The sequence below is a fragment of the Pseudopodoces humilis genome, chromosome 1 (genome assembly GCF_049639895.1).
Source record: "Pseudopodoces humilis isolate 2021_Gansu_Grassland_sample_001 chromosome 1, ASM4963989v1, whole genome shotgun sequence".
Taxonomy (NCBI): Eukaryota; Metazoa; Chordata; class Aves; order Passeriformes; family Paridae; genus Pseudopodoces; species Pseudopodoces humilis.
The window spans coordinates 7887751-7911755 of NC_142200.1; the positions used below are offsets into that span (position 1 = coordinate 7887751).

At 36.1% G+C, this 24005-nt stretch overlaps 1 protein-coding gene across 1 annotated transcript in view; it reads left to right on the plus strand.

The window, feature by feature from the left end:
• The first annotated feature begins 1133 nt into the window (after window positions 1-1133).
• Window positions 1134-24005, plus strand: part of DNAAF11 (dynein axonemal assembly factor 11) — a 33856-nt gene continuing 10984 nt past the window's right edge. The window contains exons 1-10 of the mRNA XM_014253141.2: window positions 1134-1172; window positions 4648-4815; window positions 6825-6902; window positions 8704-8876; window positions 9872-10071; window positions 11175-11360; window positions 14061-14138; window positions 16774-16839; window positions 18491-18560; window positions 19370-19465. Coding sequence (XP_014108616.2) covers window positions 1163-1172; window positions 4648-4815; window positions 6825-6902; window positions 8704-8876; window positions 9872-10071; window positions 11175-11360; window positions 14061-14138; window positions 16774-16839; window positions 18491-18560; window positions 19370-19465 — 1125 coding nt within the window. The 5' untranslated portion in view covers window positions 1134-1162. The remainder of the gene's footprint in view (window positions 1173-4647; window positions 4816-6824; window positions 6903-8703; window positions 8877-9871; window positions 10072-11174; window positions 11361-14060; window positions 14139-16773; window positions 16840-18490; window positions 18561-19369; window positions 19466-24005) is intronic.

Genomic DNA, 24005 nt, shown 5'->3' on the forward strand with positions numbered 1-24005 from the left:
CCTTGACTTCAGCTTAACCAAATAACATAGGCATTTCAATGTAATACAATGTAAATACAGGGTTTAAAATACTGTACGCAGCAAAACCAAGATTTTTTTCCTTGTTTAAAATACTTTAATTGTGAATTCTACTTCCAAGTGAAAAATTAATATTACTAGCAAAAAAGTCATTATTTGAAGAGGCCTGCAATTTGATATAAATGTGTAGGTAGGAGGATTAGTGGCCCTTCTTTAATGACTGTGATTATGTGCTGGGGCCATGGGCCACAACTAAGCAGCTCTGTAAATCTCGCTGTCCTGGAGTTGTTACTTATCCAGTCAGATACACCAGGATAAATACTGTAGTGTATAAAATACCTCTGTTCCTTTGTGTCTCATCATCTCCACAAATCTCAGGAGTCTTAATGACACCTTCATACTCCTCTGATCTGCAATACAAATAGAAAGGTGCAGAGTGGCTGTAGAAAGTTGCATTTACATCAGAGGAAAATGGCTAAATAAATGAATTTGATCATTGTAAAAATTCCTACTCCCTTATTTAAATTTATAAGTGAATGACCTATTAGTATAAGATGACCTTTAGGTTTGATCAGACCTTTAGGTTAATGAAGATGGGTAGGAAATACAAACTGACTTTCCTGATGTTACCACTTCAATCTGATGCCAATCGTGACCCAGAATTGGAATACGCTGCTCAGGGAAGTGATTGAATCATCATCCCTAGAAAAATTAGAGGTGTGGACCTGGCACTGGGGGACACGGTTTAGTGGAGACTTGGCAGTGTTGGATTAACGTGTGGACTTCATGATCTTACAGGTCTTTTCCAGCCTAAACTGTTCTGTGATTCTAAAATTGAACAAGACTGTGAATCGCTGGAACAGGCTGCTTTCACAAACAACGGAAAACTAGCTCTCAGCCTAAAATGTGTGAGGCAAACTAGTTGACGGATATGCAGGGGGAGGACAGAAGCGTCACGCAAAGGCCGAAACGCGAGATTTCCACCTGAGGAAAAGCCATTTGGTCTCTGCCCGCCGAGGGAAGGCAGGGCCGGGCTGGCGCAGCTCGGGCCCGGTTACAGCCAGGCCGCGGCGCCGCCCTCAGCGCCGGCCGCGCGGCGCCGTTGCTGTGGCAGCGCTGGAATGGCGGCGGCGCCTGAGGGGCCATGGTGCACAGTGAGTGCCGGGGAGCGCCTGCCCTCCTCTGCAGGACGGGCCCCGCGCCCTGCACGCCTCCTTCGTGTCCGCAGAAGGGCAACAAAGCTGGGGAAGGGGCTGGTCTGATGAGGAGCGTCTGAGGGAGCTGGGGGTGCTCAGCTTGGAGGCTCAGGGAGACCTTACCGTTCTCTACAACTCCGTGAAAGGAGGCTGTAGCCAGAGGGCGGTCGCCCTCTTCTCCCATGTGACAGGAGGAGAGGAGATGGCCTCAAGTTGTGCCAGAAGAAGTTTAGCTTAGATGTTGGGGAAAATTTGTTCATGGAAGGGGTTGTCAAGCAGTGGAACAGGGTGAGCAGGAAGCTGGTGGAGTCAATACACCTGGCGTTATTTAAAACTCATGCAGATGTGACATTTAGGGACATGGTTTTGTGGTGGATTTGGCAGTGCTGGGTTGTTCTAAATGATCTTGTAGGTGTTTTCCAGTCTAAACAATTCTCTGATTCACGTTCCCTCTTGCTGCAGTTGTCTCCCTTGCCTGTCATCCCCACAGCCCCCTGGCAGTCCCCTGCCCTCCTGCCTCCCTTGGATGACTGTTGGATTTTTCTCTTCCTTGGCAATAACTCCCCATTTTATGTCGCCATGTGAAGCACAGGCGTTCCTTTCCTCTCAAAACAGCCCTTGGGAGGGCCAGCAGCGGGGACTGGGATGGCCCAGGTCGGGGGGGACCCCTCCTTGTGTGGGGCAGCCCCTCCAAGGGGGGATGCTGGATAGGATGGCTTATGTCTGAGCCCAGGTCTGTCAGATGTGGAAAAACCCCAAATGAGGTAAAATACTCTATACTGTTACTTATGAAATGATCATCTTTTCCAGATACAGAAGTATGACCCAAAAGACTGAGTGCTCACACCTTTTACTCATGAAAAAGGAGCTCCCTTCCTCTCTGATTTGTCTTGTAATCTGTTTTGATTGTATATTTTCACTGGACTTCAGTCCTGTGCTAGGCTAAAACAGTGCTTTCGACAGGAACTCCTTCCTGCAGGAAGCTGGCAGATGCCTTCTTTGAGCAGGCACTGCCTGAAGGAGAGTGACTTTATCTCCTGAACAGCACAACATGAATTTGAATCTTAAAGTAATGGTTGCATACTTCACTTTTCTGAAATGCAGCTTCCCCCACCATCTCCTGATACACCTGCAGCTATCAATCTGCTTATTCTTTCAATTTCTTTAATGCTATCCTTCATTTCTGCTTCCTTTTTTGAGTAAAACGTAATTCTTGGAAGCCCTGTCATTAGAACTACAAGACCTGTTCTCTCCACTTGATTGATGCCATTCCTCATTCCCTCCTGTGTTCATGGGAACCTGGGAATAGCTGTGATCTCTCAGGTTGCTACTCCAGTGTCCCATTACTGCACACAATGTCAGAAAATCTGGTTAATGAACTTTTTAGTGAGTTCAGTGTGTTTGTCAATGGCCTGGAGATGCTGTTATTTAAAATTTTATTTAATATTTGTTTTCTCTTGTAAGCTTGTTTCCCCTCATTCCTCTTAAATGAACTAGATATTACACAATATGTCAAATATTCGGGCAGTTCCCTACAACAGGATCTCAAATCAGGTTTCTAAAGCTTCTCTGTAGCTTCTATTGGGAATGATTGTCTATGCTTTGCCAATTATCTGTTAATGAAAGTGGACATTTTTGCAGAATTACTGCAAAAATAATTTCAATTTTCGTCAGCAAGTGGAAATTGGGCTGTAATTAAGCTGTCAGGAATAGTTTTTATGCCTTCTTTTTGTATAAAGGTTATAGAGCATAATATTGCTACCAGTGTGTATGTATGCAGATTGTGGAGTATTGTTTTTCTACTCAAAATTACCTGGTAATAGTGGCACTGAAAAATCTGCCACCAAACACAGTAGTAGCAGGCTTTTTTTTTAATTTTCCAGCAGTTTTGCCAAGTAACTGACTAGAAATGTCAATGTTTTTTCATATTTATTGTGAAGACTAAAGTATTTAGTCATGATTATTGACTTTTTTTCCTCTTTTTTTTCTGTTACTTTAAACAAGTGGAAAGGAAAATGATTGTTCAGATACAATAAAGCTGCTCAATGTGGTTAAAAGAGACAAAGACACCTTCCCCAACACGATTTATGTGCAGACAGGTTCCCCCTTCAATCAATATCTGTATCTCCACATTTAATTTTGTAAATTAATTCTGTCAGGTGAAACTCTGTTAAGCAGAAGGGAAATTTAAGCCTGGATATCTTTAAATAATGTAATACAAACACAACCAGTTTCACCCCTTTCCCAAAGACTGCAGGCAGAGGAGCTGTACAGACACATGTGAGTTTGGGCTGTATTGGTACATAGTTTGCTGGTCACTGTGAATGTGTGCAGCCATCCCATGACCATTAATAAAACTGGATGATTTCACAAAACCTCCCTGAGACAAAGAAGTGAAAGAGTACTTTTAATTAATGCATGGTAAGAACAGTTTGTTTTCACAGATCTTTATATATTTTTTCTTTTTACTTATTTTTCTTCAGATTCTCTTTGGAAGGCTTTTTTGTCTTTTTTTTCAGCATTAAACACAATGAAAATACGTATGCTAACTTGATAAAACCCTGTGGTTTTCCTCCATACTTCACTGTAGTCCAGTGCTTGTCAAGGAGAAGAAAATGCAGGCACTTTTTGGTGCAGTGTGCTGAAAACAAACTTCTAGCTTCTGGCTCAGGAGTGAGCACTGGTTCTTATAGAATTTCTTTGCCTTTGTTATACAGAACATTTTCACTGTTTGAAAGACTGCCTGGCATTAAATATTACAACATGATAACTGAACCCAGGTCTCTGGCGGTTTTCAGCCACTGAAACTCCTTTTCTGGCTCTGATGAGCTGGTAGTGCCTAAGAAATACTAGGTATACATTTCATTCTAACATAAATGTTTGTAAGTGTGACTTAGTTGTGGCATAAAAAATATCTGCCTACTTTCAGCATTTATCCTGCTTATTTCTGTGCATGCTGTGCTTGTGGAAGAATATGATGGCACACTGTACTTTGCTTCCCTCTACCCCCCCCCCCCACTGCTGTCTGTGGTGTGAACATCTGGCATCTGGAAATAAAACAGCATAAAACACTCCACTACTTGCCTACATGAATCAATCTGCAACCCAAGCTATGCTGAAAATAGTGTCTGATGGATTAATTTCTGCAAGGGTTGTATCACATTCTTATGGAAGACTCAGCAGTTTTCATATGGATCTTTGCAAAGGTGACGTGATTGTGCTTCACAAAAGATGTTTACTGTGGCGGAGTGGGTCAAAGCTAATTGGTACTTGATATCTTGTTATCTTTTCTGGCAGATTTTATTTTTGTTGTCATTCCTACCAGGCTATTTGGTATGGTGGAACAAAATATTTTAATGATTTTATAATTTGCTCATAAGTCAGATGGCAGAAAATTATTACAGGGAAATATGACATCTAATGTTTCTTTCAGTCACTGAAGATCTTGTTAGAAGACGTGCAGAACATAACAACTGTGAAATTTTTTCACTGGAAGAAATCTCTTTACATCAGCAGGAAATAGAAAAGCTAGAGCATCTTGACAAATGGTGTCGAGATTTAAAAATTCTCTATCTTCAGAATAACCTAATTCCAAAAATTGGTAAGTCTTTTCTCTATATGTTTCTTTTAAAATGTATTCACATGCATAATTCTGAAATCAGAAAAAAAAAAGTATTCTGTTATACTTAAGGGAATGTTCTGCTAACAAGAGTTCCTTTCTTGGTTTCTTTATTAAATTTCTAAGAAGCTTAGAAATTTGCAAGGGAAATATTAAATTAAAAAGATACTACTGAGATACAAGTCATTAAAATATGAGTGTGATTTTATGGATTAAAATTTCAAAAAGCAGGATATAGTTTAAATATCCCATCTTCTGGCAAACAGAGAGACAAAGAGTTTACCTATTCCATGGACTTGATATCACAGGATTAGCTTTTTCAGGCTCTTTTTAAAATTTTATTTTCACAAAATCATCTTTTTGTTAACAGTGAAATAATTTTTGTTGAGATAAAATACTGTCTAGTGTGTGTGAACTAAACTCTCTGTTTCGTATGCTTAATGGTCTTCCTGCACCGCAGGAGAAGATATAATTTCATATGGTCTGGTTTTGTTCCATGTTGGAAAATGAGACATCAAGCCTTGGGCTGGAAAAGCTTAGATTCTACACATGTTGTCTAGATGAACAACGAAAATTTGGAAGTGTTCAGAAATTATATTAGTATATCTCTTCGAAGTTCCTTAAGAGGAAGAAAAAAAATACTAAGGTTTTTGGAGGAAATTCTGTGCTCAGAACTTGTAGGCAAATCCTGTAAGTTTTCTTGAGGAAAAACCTATCAGGTGATCAGGAAGCTCTGTCTCTACTGATAAAATATGCATTTCCTAAAGTAGAGGAATCTTCTCCCAGAAAGAACAAGTTTTATTTAAACTGCTGTGTGCTTCTTTACCCCATCAAAAGAGGGACTAAAATAAGTTGGTTTTCTCTATGTTAATGTGTCCTTAATAAGGCACAAGATATCATCTTGTGGTTTTTCTGTCAACACTCAGGCCTCCTTCAGGTTAGCACAGGATACCATATTCAGATTGTTGCATTTTGAAGACAAAATTTTTTCAGCAATTTCATTTTTGAGACAAGCAATTTTTATGTTACCATAATCTAACTGTAGGAGTTGAAAAGGTATGCAACTTGGTGATTCATATATTATTGTATAATGTGACAGCTTTCCGAGGTAATACCTTAATAACAAATGAAAAAAACCAACCCCAAAACAAAAAAACAACCAAAACAAGCACCACCAACCCCTCCTGACACTATGGTGGTGACCAAAAACAGGGGACCAAATGTCCCCTGTCAACAGGGGCTGTGTTCCAAAGTATTGAAGTGCAGAAATTATTCTTCCAGTGGATTGCAGCATGTCCTTGCAGAGGACACAGCAGTTCCAAGCATGCTCTGAAGATCATAGCAAAATGGTTTATATTGGCTCTGTTGGGCTGTGTCTTAACACAAACCTTGATGCAGCTTCAGGGTCAGCCCTCCCCATGAGCAGGCAGGGGCTTGTCAGGCATCCACAGCGTGCACGAGTGGTACCACTGGCTCTCACATCATCATGTGCACAGGCACTGCTCTTACAGAAATACTGCAGCAAAAACAAAACATCCAAACTAAGCTGCACAAGTTCTTGCTGAGAAATTGATGTCATCATTTGTTTGTGAATTTTGTAGAAAATACCTCTCCAAGTTCTTAGTAAACTGTGGTAGGATTTGTGTCACTGAATTTGTAGATGTGTCATGTTTCCCAAGATGGAATGTTTCACTATGTTTTTCCAGCCATTCCTCTTGAATTAGATACGTGTTTTATGGGTTTGTGATAAAAATGTGTTTGTAACTTTCCTTATTTCTTTTTGCTTTTTTTATTTTTCATTTTCAGAAAAGTTTTTTGTTTCGTCTTTTTATTAACATTAAAATTTTAATGTCCATTAATATGGTACATACTCTGATTTGTCCTTCCTACTTTTCTGCTTCATTGTTGTTTTCAAGTAAAGTAAGCACGTGAAACCATAATGTTCTTTCCAGTGCTGAAAACTGAAATAATCCATCTATATTTTGTTACAGAAAATGTGGGCAAACTAAAGAAGCTGGAATATTTAAATGTGGCTTTGAACAACATTGAAAGAATTGAAAATCTGGAAGGTCAGATTTTGTAAAATCCATTTTGCCTTTTCATATTAGAACACTTAAGTTGTGAAATGGTGGAAGCCAATAAGCGTGCCCACCCGTAACGGTTTTTGTGGATACTTAGAGGATCCTTGGGTGCAGGGTTTCAATAAATGTTTCTTTCTAGCAAGTACTTCCTACTGCTGATTTTTTTCTCATTGAACTTTCCTAAATGTCTCTGGGTCACATTTCATCTTCAGGAATCAAATGTCACACACAAGAAGGCTCTGTGCTCAGCGCAGGTTGCATTGATGGTCTGGGTTTCTTTAAAAGAGGTTTTTAGAGGATTTTTTTCTCTTTCATTGCTTGAAATCCTGTCTGTTTTATCTGTGCTTAATCCTTTATCCTGTCACTTTTGCACATTTCATGTGCAAAATACAGCATTTTCCAAGATTAAAATCTAAGACTTGGAGCGACCCATAAATGCATTCCATCTTACTTGAATGATTTATGACTTGATTGTTTTCTGTTTGTCAGTTCTGATTAGGCCAGCTACTGTATCTTTAACATACCCACCTTGAAAAAGGAAAAATTAAAAAAAAAACCCAAATAAACTGGTTGGTTGGTTGGCTGGTTATTTGTGTGTGTGTGTGTGTGTGTTTTGATTTGGCTTTGTTTTGTTTTTCTTTTGTTTGTTTAATTGGGTGGTTGGTTTATTTTGTATTTTTAAGTCTGAAAGCTGTTTCAAGAGGATGGCTTAAATAAAAAGCAAGCAAATGGTCTAAACACAAATTTGAAAAAGTTGAAGTAGGTAGTTATTACATATTTGGGAATTCATTGAGAAAGTTGTGTTTGTTTTCATGCCACTAAATTTTAAATTCATCTATCAGGCTGCATTATTTATTACTGTGATTTGTCATTTACTTAGGAATTACAACCTTTGGGGTTGGACCTTGCATAAATTTGGGTTATTTAAATTCCCTAATAAATTGTGCTACGTTGTTTACTTTCTTAACAGCTCAACTGTTCATAAAACTTAGCAAATAGATAAGGAAAGGAAAGTGATTACAGTGATGTGAATGAAAGCTGAGCTTCCTCTCAGCTAAACTTTTTACTCTTAGAGTCAAGGTTATGGTTCATGCACACATTATAATAAAAAGAGAGGGTGATAAATTAAAAAAATCAGATTTTCCAGAGCATTTTGTTACCTAATTTAGAGCTTCTGTTTGTAATGAATTGTTTTAGTACAAACACTTTCTCACTGGTATTTGCAATTTAACCAAAGATAAAGTATTTACAATGACAGCTGAGTCCACAAAGTGAAGAATGTAACTTGCAGTGAGTTTTTGGGAAATCTTATCTTTGTACTTGAATAATATTACCAGAGATTAACTATACTCAGAACTGAAACTCATAATTGATCCTGCTGTCCTTAAGCAATTGGATTGGATTTTAGCCATACGATTGAGACTTAGCTGAGAAGAAATATCAAGGCAAACAGACTGTAAAAATCAAATCCAGCTTATGTGAAAATTAAATATTTAATAGTTCATCTGTAAATGTCCTCAAAGTTTTGATATTGATAAAACCAGTAATGTTATGGTATTTTGTATTTTATTGAGTTTGTTTTATTCCTGTAAATATTGTAAGCTCATAAACTTTAGCTGTGACTCGCTCTTTCACTCAGAAAGTCTTGGAAAAGTTGTGTTCAGATAGAATGAAATCAGTTTACAGAACACAAATGGAGACAGTTTTATATCCAAGTGTGTACATGTGTCTATGTATATCATGTACATTTATGTTATGGACAAATTGAATTAAGGTTTCTTTCAAACAGGCTGTGAAGACTTGAAGAAACTTGACCTGACAGCAAATTTCATTGGTGAACTCTCCAGTATTGAATCCCTAAAATGCAATATTCATCTGAAGGAATTGTTTCTAATGGGTAACCCATGTACTGAATTTGAAGGTTATAGACAGTTTGTAGTGGCAACTCTTCATCAATTAAAAGTAAGATTTTAAAACTTAAATTTAAATCCAAATAAAGCATGAGTACTGTTGATTTAAAATACTTTTCCTAAACAAGATAAACACCTGTACTTGGAAAGCTAATAGACTTTTTCTTAATGTTCACAGGAAATTAAATTATATTCCAAAGAATAAATGACTTCAATAAATAATGCGATAATAATTGGTTCTATTCTGATGGAACCGCAATTATTCATTAACTTTCCTGTCATCTTCATTGGAGATTCTTAAACAAAGGGTTTTTTTGTTTTGTTTTGGTTTTTTTTCCAAATAAATGTATTGTACAATTCACTTTTTTTCTTGTGGTTGTTATATACAATGTATTTTTAAATTATTAACATGATTGCAGAAAGTTAGTGGGTTGCTGGTACCATTCCAACAATATGTACTAAACCTGTAGTGCAAGACAGTAAAAAAATACAAGTTGGTATAAAATTGCACTACACTGCATTGGCTGTAAATAGATACTTAGAGATTGTGGTTTTGTACTGTGACTGAACTGATGTAACTATTTCCTGTCAATGAAACAGTCTCAGGCCTGAAATATGTTCTCACAATTTTCCTCAGAGAAACACAGGCACTGCTTAACTTATTAAGAGTAGATTTAACTTACTCAGTTGGCAATAAACTTACACATCAAAAGAAATAATTTTGGGCTGAATCAAAGTCAGACAAAGACCAGAAATGTCTGAAGGGACTCTCTCTACTGTATAGTCTAATAAAACTAATTAAAATTCCTGGAAAATGCTAAAAGCAGATCTTAGACACACAAAACCATTTTCAGATCTGAACAGCACGTTACTGTTAATTCTTTGTAATAAAGCATAACTTACATAGTGCTATTAATATGTGAAAGATGCCTTTCTAATTATAAGAGAACTTTATCAAAATTAAACTACAGTCTAATGGATTTATTGATTTGGATATGTTTATAATATCTCATATATTTATATTGATACTTTTTCCCCTTTGGGAAGTATTTGGATAGTAAAGAAATAGAACGTTCGGAGAGGATTAAAGCACTTCAAAACTATCCAGAGGTGAAAAGGAAAATCAGAGAACAGGAACGAACTTACCTTCTCAGAAGGGCCAGAGAAAAGGAAGAGGCTCAAAGAAGGATGCAAGAAAGAAAGGATGAGAAACAGAAACAAATGGACTCTAAGCTTGGATTTGACAGGTAACTGCAACAACAACAACACTTTGTGTGTAAAAGTTATTATTTTCCTTTTTTTATTCACAAGTTTGTCTTTTTTCATTAAAAACTTCATATAATTCCACTTATATATTTTTGTTCATCTTTGTTGTTAATTCAATCTAGCAGTTATTTCTCCTCATGCATGTTATCTCTGATGAAAAATATAATTAGTTAAAAACATAATTTATTATTGACCTGCAGATAGTTCAATAGAATTTTTTCTCCCAAAACTCCAAGCTAAGTTGTCTGGGTGCCAAAATAGTGTAATTAATAGTTCCTTTCAGGAGAACAGCTGGAAATTGTTATATAAGGTAAAGCCGGCATTCCAGAGAAAGCAGCTGTTCAACTATAATTTCTTTTGCCTTAGCATTAAAACATCTGAAGATCAAAATGGAGTATTTCAGGCCTTTTGCTGATTTTCCTGCTTCTTCCACTTCATGTCTCTGCTACTATCTATCCTAGCCAGCGGGATTTTTGTCTGGGGTTCATCTTCTACTGCACTTGCCACCCATCTTGTTTTTAATCCAATAGAAACTGTCTCATGAAGCTGCCTGCAGAACTTTGTCCTCATAGATCACACCTGTATCATAAATTCAGTTTTCTCTCTCTATTGATAGAGATCTACAGAAGCTTAGAGCTAGGGAGGAAAAATTATTCGGGTGTTAAGATTGAATTTGAGGAGATGCTCATTTCTACCTTAAAAATTTCTAATCTGTTGCTGCCTGATATTGGGAATTCTTAAACAGCACATGGACTGAAGGTTGTCTCTCACCTGAAAGTTGTGAGGGTATCTGAAAATTCTTTTTCTGAAATTAAATCTGTTGAACTATCTCTCAGGGTTTTCAGGAGTTTAGGTATAGACATACTATCACTCCATAGTCAGATAAATGAAAAACATTATGTCAAAATACGCTTTGTAGATTGACAAAAGAAGCAGAGCAGAGAATGTTCTCCAAATATATGATACCATTCTTCGTAGGAATTGTACAGTTATTATTGGGTAGAAAAAATATTATTGCAGTAATGTATTAGCTAGTTACTTTTCCTTCATTTCATTGGGATAATATTTCTGTGATCTTGTACAGCCCAGACTCCTTACAGGGAAAACCCAATCATGCAGAAGGAGATGGAGAGCAGGAAAGATACAGAGCAGTTGAAAATGATGATGAAGACAGAAAATTTTGGGAGGAGCCTACACCATACACTCCAGAATCTAGATTAGAAACTCACAGATATATTGAAGAAAAACGGAGAGCTAAAGACAATATAAGGTACTTTTTTGTTTTAGTATCTTTGATGAAGAAGGAGAAATTTTCAAAGGTACAGAGAACAAGACAAGTGATTGCGTGACATTAATTATTACTGAGAACTGACAGCTTAAATCCCTGTTGCTTGTTAAAATAGGCTTATTCAGTCCAAACTAAATATTATTCAGATTATTCATTTTGTTTTCTTTCGTTTTCCAAACTTAATTTAGGTACTCCTTATTTTATTTTTCCTCAAAGTTTTAAAATACAGTTTGTTTTTTCAACTTCATTTTATGGAGTTTAGAAATTTCACTTTTTTTGCAGCTGTTTTGTGTAGTTCAGCATTTAACATTCTGCTAAAAACATTTATCCACAGTGCAGATTGCATTATGTAAATGCCATACAGGAGGCCATGCTACAAGTGTCTTGCACAAGTGGAATTTCAGGCACTTTTTCCATGTAACTGAGAAATTTTTTCTCTTACTTGATCAAAGGTATTAGTCAAGAGTAATAAGGTTATTTCTTTTATCTGTGCTATTTGACATGGTGAATCTGAAGAAGTTTGGTCACTGAAGAGCCTTTAAAGCTTTATAAATTTGTTACTGATTTTGCTGAACATGCAAAATATATTCAGATACTACCAAAAAAGCCCCAGTATTTTATTGCTGCTGGCTTATCAGTTCCACAGACATTGTAAACAATGTCTTTTTGTTTATAATGTCTTTTTCTTTTGTTTTTCTTCCTCTCTTTTGCTTATATAACACAATTTGTGCCAGAGATTTTTTTTAGCTGGTCTTTTTAAGGACTTGCTTTTTACAATTTTTGTCAAGGCTAAGTATTGAAAAAGCCGGTCCTAGGGAAGTCTCCAGGAAATCTGGAAATGTGCATAACTTGTTGCTATTATTAATTCAAGTTCTAGCACTTTCCTGGAAGAACTACTGTGCAACTCAGATTCTAGCCAGTTCAAGTTTTGCTATGTTTGGAAATGCCTTGCTTTAGTCAAAAGCAAATGTGTTCCAAATGCTTCCCTTTGAAGATTCAAGGACAATCCAAATAGTGTTATAATAAAGATAGAATAATTGATTTCTGGACTTTTCTAAATTTCCAAGGCATTTAAAGGGTTTAAAAATCCTTTCATGGCTCATTTTCATTTGGTGTTGAGAAAGTTTCACAGCATCTCCTTAACATGGTTCACATGAATAGACAATTTCATCTGGGAACAGATTATTAAAAGCTAACAGGTGGTAGAATATAATTGGTGAGGTGTTTCTGAGAACATCTTTAGAGCAGAGTGGTGGTTCTTCACTTTGCATTTAAGTGTCAAGTCTAGGCATTCAGGTGTGGAGACTGGCAGCCCACAAATCCCACATGAAAGCTGATTTATATTACAGAATAGTGTTTAACACTTGGATAATTGTCTTTCTTAAACAGAAATTGGTTTGATGTAGTCATTCCATTATGTCTACTTAAGTATTTTTATTTCTTTTTCAAATTCATTGTATATATAGACCAAATTTATTTTTATGGATTTCTTCCCCCAGGGTGTTCTAAATCTATAATATTATATGTCTATCATTAGTAATTTACCTCTAACATTCTCTTAATCTTGAACTTATAGTAAGAAATAAGTTCAGGAACAAAAAAGAAGCAATACATTTTTGTTGGGGTTTTTTTGAGAAATATTCTCCCTTTTAATATGCTGGCTGAAGTGGCCATACCCACTATATCGACCAGCTGAAGAGTGGATTAATGCAACATGACAATTACAGTGCTGTATTTTTAAAGAAAACTCCATATTTTTACTTAGGTGCAAGCTGACTTTTCTTTCTCATGTTACTAAGATTCCGTGCTCTTCCTACCTTTACTCATGTACTAGATATTTACATAGGAAAATACCAGTATTAAAAGTCTTAATGATCTTGCTGTGATCTACTTTGTTTGGGCAGATAAACTTATGTAGTTGATTTGTTGTACTAAATGGAAGTCAGATATAGTCTAGTTGCTAATAGCTGGAAATGGATAGCGAGTAGTGAAGTAATATAGAAGTACATCGCCAATACATCAAGGATATCTATTGCATTTTTTGAACAAAGAACACAACAAAAAATATAATATATGCACCAACAAATTATATGTCTGCCCTTTGGTCCTACTGTATCCTATTTGATGCTGCTTGTAATCTTTTGACCATTAAAATTCTTTTTGGTAGAGCAAAATAGTGACTGGGAGACAGATGCTGTTTGGAGGTAGGCCAAGCACTTGTTCAGTGGGAGTAATCAAGTGAGCACAAATAAAAATTCTTTAGAATTTTTTGCCCATACATCAAGCTAATTATCAGTGGCAACACCTCGTGATGAGTTTCACCATTCCTAACTAGAAAAATGTCCCATTTCTTACATTTAAGGCATCCCTGGTTTTCTTGTGGTATACCAGATAATTTGATATATTTCTGTTTGATAATGGGCATGGTGACATGCAGAAGAAGTTACTGTCCATGTAGTATGTGGCTTTATAAATTATTTGCTCATCTTTAGATGATGTTCTTAATGTGCAGTTGGACCTGTGATGCAATCTGTTTTATTCCTGAACTAAATTGTAGCCTTAACATCAAATACCAAATAATTCTTACCTTTTGCCATCCTCTTCTTTATTTTTGCTATTAAAAATAATAATGTAACTTCTTAATGATTAACCATAAACAATTTTTCTTTCTGTTTTGTTAAGGGAATCAAAACAGAGAGAGAAGATTTCTTGGACACTGGTCACTGCAGAAGGAAAAGTTCTGAATGTGAATGTGCCTAAGTATGTATGGTTAAGAGGTTAAATAGTCTAATCTCTCTGTAGTTGATTTGAGCAACTATTTCAATATATGTGACAATCCAAAAATAAGAGGCCTGAGAAATTCTTGTTGCAGTATTATATTCCTTGTGGGAAAACTGTATTCTAAATTTATAGTCTGGTGCTGGAAAAAGAATCAATTTTTATTAAGTGTTCAAGATTGTTTAATTTAACATCTTTGTCTTTAAAGACTGAAGAACTTGTATTTCTGTAAAAGGTATAAGATATTTTAGTTTTTTCCCTTCTATAGTAAGGCTTTTTCTTGGAGCATCTTGCTAATAGTGTAAAGTTTAACTGTTGAAGATAAATGTGTATGAGAAGCCACTTTAATTGTGGAAAAATACATCCCAGTAATATTTCTGGACAAAATCATTCTGTCCTCTGGTGATGGGTATAAAACTGTCAGAATTGGGAAGGATAATCAGTTTCTGTGGCAAGAGGCCCTGTGACCCTGAGTGGTCTCCAGCGACAGAGGAAGGGGATACAGGGCAGTGTCTTGTGTTTTACCATTGACCATGGCACTTGAGTTTTTGGGTGTTTTGGAATGAGTTTCCAGGGATATCAGCCATTGATTTTACTTGAACCAAACCTTCATTTTCTAAGGGAAAGCAGGAGACTAAGTGCAAACATTATTTCCTCATAAACAGCTCCCCATAGGGCTTCCTGCAGGAGACTGCAATGGGAAAGTGGCCACTTTCTGCTGTCCTCTGAAGAAGTTTTTCCATTTATAACCGATTTAGCTGCCAAACCAAATCTATGAACATGCTTATCATTAGCACGAAGACTGCTTTCTAAATCTTGGAAATTTAGAAATGCTTGCAAATTCAAGGAATTACATGTATGCACAATTTTCAGTAGAATAGAGAGAATTAAAAGTAGTGGAAGAGTTTAGTGTAATGTTTCGTTTAGTGTAATGTACCAGGAGATACTTTCCATTGTATTGATGTACTTTTTTCAGTAAAAATGTGTTGACTGAAAAAAAAAAAGGTATCATTTTCTATTCCAAAAAAGACAAGCCTAAAATCTTGTGTTAATAGAAGTTGACAATGCCTCTAAAACACAGAGACATTTAGACTAAATCTCTAGCTATCTTTTTTAGAAGAAACAGAGTTCACTGTTAGTAGCATCGCTGTTTGTGTCACCCAAGTTTTCTGAATTTAGTCTGTGGATGTGCCCACATAAAGCCAGACCAATGAGCATTTTTTGTCTTGGCTTCAACAAGAATGTCACAGCTGTTCAGTGCAATCTGGCAGTGTATTGGAGAGACATAAAGAGAGAGATACAAGTAAGCAGATGGTGTTCTCCAAAGTTTTTGCTTCAACATGGAAGTCTCCTATCCATAAAAATGTCCAAGCTTCTCTGATGTTCTTTTGGAAAGTTAGCAAGAGGAATGGCTGCTTGCTGCTGAGGACAGACTATTTCTCCAGTTCTAATTAAGATTCTTCCTAGAAAATTTTATAATTCTGTCCTCTTGTTCACCCTTCATGTTTTAGTGGGTTCTCAAAAGCAGTGATGCAGGAAGACAAAAAGCCTGATCCGGAAGTAAAGCTGTTTTGTATTCTTTGCACTTTTCCATTAAAAAATACTTGCAAACTACAGCCTCTTTAAACCTTCTTGCAAATTGTCTGTATCAGAATATACAGAATATAGGAGAGCAAAGATTGAAAAGTGTAACTGGAAAATACTCTTATTGCTGAAAAAATTTATAATCTAATCTGCTAACATTTGAGCATCTTTCCACTACCTGAACCAAATTTATCTAAATATTTTAATGTCACTGAAATAGCCCAGGTAAATTATATTAAACAAAATACTTTCATTTTATACTAATAACTAATTTATCAAAAACTTCTTATTTGTAGGTAATTTCATTCTGGATTTTTTTCTCTGCTTTCATACATGGGAAATGTTTGAGTATGTGAGCAGAACTTGTAAGTCTAGACTAGATCTTACCATTGTAGAAATAGATGGCATCAATTTATAACTGTTAACATTCATTCTCTATTTTAAGAACACAACAACACATCACAAACACTCTGCTAATACAATCTACAGTCTCATTTTCAACAAATATAAAGCTTATAGAATCAAGGGTATTTTACAAATCATGTTCTACTTTGGAAATGCATAGATATTTATACTTGGGGAAAATTATTTACTATGAACAAAAGTGCATTTTTTTAAACATACCATAAGATTAGAATTACAAAGTTCTGTGTTTTTCATGCATTTTGGAACTTTTTTTTTTCTATGAAGATGTAATAGAGCAGACAGGTTTCACCAGCAGATGTCTCTCGTTCTGCATTGTCAGAATGAGCTTAATTTTAACTGACCTTCAGCAGAGGATTTTTTTTCTTTTTCTTGTGATTTGAGTAGGGAGGATAGAAAATAAATGTAAGAATGACCTTGGCTCAAATGCCAGTGTTTTTTTTTCTGTTCATGGGGCAAATTGCAACTGTTTCTAAATAATGGCATGACATAATTGTCTAAATGGTGTTTGCCTTCATCTAAAATTGCTAACATTTGAACTATGCTGTAATGTTTGCTTGTTCACTCCAGTAGTATTTATCCTGGAGATGTTTCTTGTCATTGTTATTAGGCTTCATTTCTCTTTGAAAGATGATGAAGAAAACAACCAGATTATCTTGGATCTCGCTGTTTACAGGTCAGGTCTTTTTTCCCCATAGTTTTTGCCACTCATAAAATGTAATACAGTGTTTCAATTATTCTACTCTCTCAAACGGGGACTTTTCAAGAAGAAAACAAGTAATATAATGGATAATGGAAGAAATCTTAAAACCTGTGCCAAAGAAGTGAAACTGAAGAAGCCAAAGGCCCTTCAGACTACTCTGTTAATCCTGAATGGAGACTGTGTCTAATAGTCCTTTTGGGAACTGATGTTTTCTTTAGTCCACAGGCAGGTGTCTTTCACACCTGTTCTTTTATATATATGTAAAATCTTTTATATTCTTCCTTTGCAGATAGGGGCTGTAGGGAGTAGAATTTTTTGCTCATGCTTTGACCCTAGAAATGCTTCAGTACATGAAGTTCATGTGCTTATAGTTAAATTCTTCTTCTCCCTGAGACAGAGTAGAGTAGCCTCGTCTTATTTTCCTTCATTAGTGGAAAGAGTCCATGCCTTTTGCCTATTCTTGAAACATACCAGAGCATTGCTCAGAAGAAATTTGGTTTAACCAGGCAAAATATTACAAGGAGATAGTACATATAGTGCTAAGCCTTACAATGACCTTTTTCATTTTTCAGGAAGGGTCTGGAAAGCCACAAGTTTATCTATCTGTAATAGAAACTTGTTACATAAAACTTGAACTAGTTTTATAGCACAGAAATATTATTATATAAATTCTGTTTATATTCTGTGCTTATTATTATAAGCCAGGTGTGCTTCTCTTGAAAGTCATTCATTTCCCTCAAAAGAGATTTGCTCACTGTTTCTGATTTATAAGATACAGATCTCTTTCTGGAACCTCAGAAAATCTATTCAGGTGCAATAAATCATTTAGGATCATTTAGATTGGAGAAGACCTTCAAGATCATTAAGTCCAGCCTTTGACCCATCATGACCTTGTCAACTACACCACAGCATTAAGTGCCACGTACACTCATTTCTTGAACACTTTGGGACCCTAGGTAGTCCATATTTTAACAGTCTGTGCTCACTTGTAAGAAATGCAGACTAAAACATTTGAAAAAGTCACCTGTAAAATAATATTGTAAAAGCAGGGGAATGGGAAATACATACTTGTGCATTCCCATGAGTCCCATCAAGTGTCACATAGTGAAGAGCAGAGGTAAAAGTGGAGCTTTTACAGGTCACAAATTTTGTTTGAAAGATTTAAAATTTCTGTCTTTTCTGGGAAGGGAAAGTATATCTGTTCATTGTTTTCCAGCAAATTCTGTACAAAAAAGAGAATTTTTGTTATAATTTCAGTAGTAAAACCTTCAGAAGGAAAAATAGCAAAATATTTTCACAATTTTAAATAGTATGTAGGTTAATTTTCATATTAGTGTAAAGCACTGAACTAACAGATGAAAGAACTTTTTGTTTTCCTCAAAGATTTTTAATTCTTGTTGTTATACAATAGCTGATGTCATAGGCTTGACTGAATTTAGACATTATTTTAAGTGACATTCACAGGAAGATCATGGGATGTTTTTTCCCAAAACTTTAAATCCTAATAGTATTTTGAAAAATTTAATGACTGAAATTTAAGCTTGTTCTTTATAAACTATGAAATTTTGAAAGAGTTATATGGTCTACTGTAGATTGATTAATTTTTTTATATTTCATTTTGAAGATATTTGGACACTTCTTTACTTGATGTTGATGTGCAGCCAACTTACATACGAGTACTGGTGAAGGGAAAGGTTTGTGACTCCTTACTACATCCAGTTCAAGTCAAGAGTTAATGTTTGCCATATTTATTCAGTGGACTCTGGATCTGACTTCTATAAGTTACCAGCCATTTGCATCTATGCAGAGAGAATGTTCTTTCAATACCAACGTAATTTTGAACCACACATAAACTGTGGAAGTCCTATCCAGAAGATGTACAGAGCCTGAAATAAAATTTCACTTCTCTCTTCTTATTCCCCCCACACAGTGTACCATAATTCACTTTAGAAGAGAGCTTCCTAGTTGCCCTAGGCTAGAATTTAGCAATTTCACAAACTGAAATTTATAGTTGACAGAAACCAATGGATGTATATTCTTTTCAAAGGGCATTTAAAATGTCATTCCAGTTTTCTCTCTTCTTGGTGGTTTTAATTTTGTCATCATTTAAAAAAAAATTCAAAGTACTTCCACAGTAAATCAAAATCCCTATTTTTAACCAAGCCAACTGCATAAACAAAACTTGAGTATTGCTTTACATCTAAATAGACTGGATAATCTTTCTCATTTAATTGCTAATATAAGTCAAGCATCATTTTATAACCTTCTTTAGAAATGCCACTTCAGGAATGGCAGCAATTCAGGAACATACATCTGACTCTACTTGTAAGCAAAAGCTATTTAGCATAATTTATTAGGTTTAGTAATACCATACATAAAGTGAAAGCAGTGTCCTTAAAATCAAAATACGTGGTAGCGGTGGTTTTGTATTTGTTCTGTCCATGTGAAGGAAAGAAAAAGAATATTTTAGCATGATATACTTCAATTCCATATTGTCTCATAGCCATTTCAGCTTGTGCTCCCTGAGGAAGTGAAGCCAGACAGCAGCTCTGCTAAAAGATCACAAACAACTGGTCATTTAGTTGTCACCATGCCAAAGGTACGTAAAATAGGAGACATCACACAAAGGTCCTTAAATGTTGTGAGTGCTTTGGGAATGTTTCTGAGTTACAGGTAGCATCTGGCTTGCTGAAGATATGCAGTCTAGCCTTTCCCATCAGAGCATATTTTCCAAAAAAGGAACATTGAATAAAGACAATTTAATTGCAGAGCTAAGCCTTAGTATTTAAAATCCCTCTAAAGGAACATAATGAAAATCAGTATTAATAGAAATTTGTATTTCCTTTACTTCAAACAAATCAGCTTTTAATATCCTAAAAGAGACTATGTAAAACATTAAAATGTTAAAGAAGATTTATAAATAGATATATATTTATAAATAGATAAATAATGAAAAATAACAAATACCTACTTCAGTTTTTCACTTGTGACATAATAAGAACAAGTCAGTTTATAAAAATTTGTGTGGCACACATATGTATGAAGGTTACGTATTTGTTCAAATAAAGGGATGATGCACTACTCTTGAGTTCTCCTGTGTTTGGAAAAAGAGTTGCTTAATTCATTTTCCCTTCATGCTCTCCCTGGCTGGAAAGCATCCTCTGACCAGCTGTAGGTTGTGACAACACGTTGTTTCAGCTGAAACTGCTTGGAGCAGACAAAGAGCTGGAAGTTCTAGGGAGGTGGAGCTCCAGAGATGAGAATGGATTATATGGTGGGGTTCTGGATGCTGAAGGAGAAGTTAATCAACTGCAGTATCTTCTTCTGTTATGCCTTGGGATGGTTGGGTTGCTTTTAAGGCCTCTGTAGGACATCTTATACTTTCGGCTTTTGGAATACAGTAACCCCACCCAGGGATAGTTACAGTAAATAAACAATCTCTTGGTGCTCTAGCCTTACCCTTCTGGCTTTTAGGAAGTTTCTCTTTTGTGTAAGGGCAGGGGACATGTGTGAGTCCACCAGAACATACCAAATACAGCATTTCCTTCTGAAGGAAGAAGCTATTTAGCTGAAATAGCTTCACCTGCTATATGGGGTCATTTTTGTCTCTTTGTGCTGATTTAATTCCAAGACTAGTTAGAGCATCTAGTAGCTCTAACTTCTGGCTTTTTCCGTTTGTGGTTATTACCTTCTACACTCCAGTACCATACCATCTGTCTGTCCCTCTGAGGACAGCCCCACACCAAATCACAAACTGCCACTCTAGCATCAAACATGCATTTTTACCAAAAACTGTAAGAATACTGAAAATTGTACTCATTTGGTTAAGGTAGTTATTTTCTGAATGTACAAAATTCACTCAACTGAGAATTTATGTTTCCATAAATATATTTGAAAATGAGGCCTTGACATTTGCCATTTTGGATAGTGTAATTTTCAAATGTATATGGATTCTTTTGTTTAATAGTTACTTTTCTTTAAGTACTGTCAGTTTTCTGTCCCATACCCTGCTTTTTTTACTCATACATCTTTGTAGTTCCTTTGTGGATGATCAATGCCTTAGAAAATGTAAATATTTCCAACTGTCTCTGGATATATTAATTCTGCTGCCTGCCTATAAAGTCATACCTAAATCAGCAAAATGAATATTCTCTCTTCATACTGTGATTGAAAAGTGCCGTGTTCCATTATTAACTTTATATTTAAGCTACCTTGATATTTTAGCTACATGTACATATTTTGTCTAGCCTGAGGCTCTGGAGCATACTTTATCTCAGGATACATGATTCTCAGATGTTGTAAAACATGAGGAGAGAGAAGCACTATAGAATAACTGGCTGGATGTTCTCAGCTTGACCTTGGTTTGGTTAAAACTGCTTGAGTATCTTGGACACAGTCAAAGGTGCATGAATGGAATACTGCATGGTGTCTTTGTTGTCAGTGGATTCTGGAAAGCAGCTTTGCAGAAAAGCACCTGGGAGTCTTGGTTGCCACGAAGTTGAACATGAGTCAGCAATACCCTCTTCTGTCAAAGAACACCAGCTGTATCCTGAGCAGCGTTCGGAGCATTGCCAGCAGGTGGAGGGAGGCCATCATCCCCCTCTGTTCAGCACTGGTGAGAGACACATGGAGTGCTGCGTCCTCAGTGCAAGAGAGACATGGACATACTGGAGAGAACCCAGCAAAAGGGCCACAAAGATGATCAAGGAACTGGAGCACCTCTCCTATGGGGAAAGGCTGAGAGAGCTGGGACTGTCCAGCCTGGAGAAGGCTCAAGAGGATCTTATCAATACACAGAAATACCTAAACGGAGGGTGCAAAGAGTCAGAGCCAGGCTCTTTTCAGTGGTGCCCAGTGACAGCACCAGAGACAGTGGGCGCAGACTGAAATGCAGGAGTTCCCTCTGATGACCAGGAAACTCTTGCTGTGAGGATGACTAGGTGCCTGCACAGGTCACCCAAGGAGGTTGTGAATCCTCCATCTCAGGAAATAGTTTAAAGCCAGCTGGGTGTGGTCCAGTGGGCTCAAGTGGGCCTTGCCTGAGCAGGGGGCTTGGACAAGAATACCTCCATAAGTCCCTGCCAATCTCCAGCATTCTGTGATCCTATGAACTTCATGGATTTGCTGACCAAAGATGGATCTGTGTTACTTCACTGTAATTGCATGTAACAGATACTAACCTATTGTTCACTGTTCTTTTTTAGTCACAGAATCTTTTCTCTTCCGCTAGCACTGAAACAGAGTACTCAGTTTAAATTTTGGGGGCATAGATCCTCTTCAGATGATCTCAATCCATAGTTATTAATGGGATATAATATAGGAAGAAAGGTAAATGAATAATGATTGACAACAGGAAGGCAAATAGATATTTTTCTTGCAGAATATTGTGGCTGATTTTATCAATGCTTGAGAATACTAGTTGGAGATCACCAACTTAATGGGAATTCTTCTTAGTAAGATAAATGGAAGGCCAGAATAAATTCAATCTCTTTCAGGCTGTATCAGTGCCAAGACAAGCTTAATGACTATATTGCACTGTATTATATCCTTTTGTTCCTAAAAAACAGTTACCAAAATAATATTTGTTTATCAACTAGGTAAATGGCCTAGCACATTCCTTAGATAACTGAAATGTTGTCCAGTAATCTAGAAATAGTCTCCTATAATAAGCTTCATGCAATAATATCCTAAAAATATCTCTGCCTTCTCAGTAACACAGAAATAACAGAAATCTATCTGAATTCTAAATGTTTTTCACCTGTTTTAGTGAGCTTCTGATCAGGTTTATAAACCTTTAACCATTCATCTTCCAGCCTGTTTATAATTCCCTAATCCTTGAAAACAAAAACAAAACCTTTTTCTTTGCCTCTCTGATGACCTTGCCACACCACAGATGTTGCAGATAGTAAATTCCACATCAAGTAAAAGAAAGGAATAATTCTCACATTCATTTCTAGAACCATATTTTTAACCATATTACTTGCTACACAACAAATTACGGCAGAATGGATGCCTTTCTAAGGTAGTGTTTACCAACATTTTTTGGAAGGTCGTCAGAAGAAACTGAAGGACACAATGTTCAGTGAAATAATGTAGTGAGATTTTAAAAGTGTAGTGTTTATACTGCAGTAATCCTTTGTATGGAGATTTTGCATGAGTAAGGTGTTGATAATGATGACATTGTACATGCCTCATGTTCTGGGAAAAATATTTATGACATGAATCTTCTCAGGTTTTGAATCTCTGTGCTCTGGCAACATCACCTTTGTGGATGATGCAGGAAAATGAAAAACTGGGAGATTCTTTAATAGACTCTGACTAAAATTAGCATATTAAATAATATGATAAACAAATGATTTCATAAAATGTCATCAGTAGATTACAACAACATTTTAATTACTGCCTGAGTAAAAGCATCAAACCCCAGTGTTATTAACAGGCATGTTATATTTAGGTTTCTGAGACATTCTTTGTCATGTTTTAAAACTTCATTTTTCTTAATTTAGTGAGTCAGAGAGAAAAATTTGGACTTTTGATTAATTTTTCATTATATTACCAGTCACAAATGAATGCTGACAGCTTTTTATTGCCTGGGCTTTCAAAAGTGATTAGAAATTTAAAGATCAGTAAGAGTTAGATTCCTTTATTAATCTAAAAATAGGAGTGGTGTGTATTGTGCATGTCAATGCTATTTGATAGAATTATTTATATAGTTCTCACTTATCTAGGTATGGTAAATGCAGTAATATTTCATTACCATCAAAGGCATGTGGAGGCACAGCTGTGGAACCCTAGAAATCTAATAATCCTTCAGTGTAAGTGTGTTTCCTGGAAAGCCTGTTACTCAGAGGAATTCCAATGTAGTTTAATAAAGCCATTGCAGGAAAAAAAAGGCGGACAAAAAATAGGGCTTTCACATATTCCTTCTGTTTTCTCAAATATACTCCAGATTTTATTTAAAAACTCTATATCTAGAATCATTTGATAATGATCTTAAAAGAGGGTGCATTTTCTGTTTTCTAATTAATCACAGAATCATAGGGTATGCTGAGTTGGATGGAACCCATCAGGATCATCAAATCCAACTCCTGGCCCTGCACAGGATATCTCAAGAACCCCACCATGTGTCTGGGAGCATT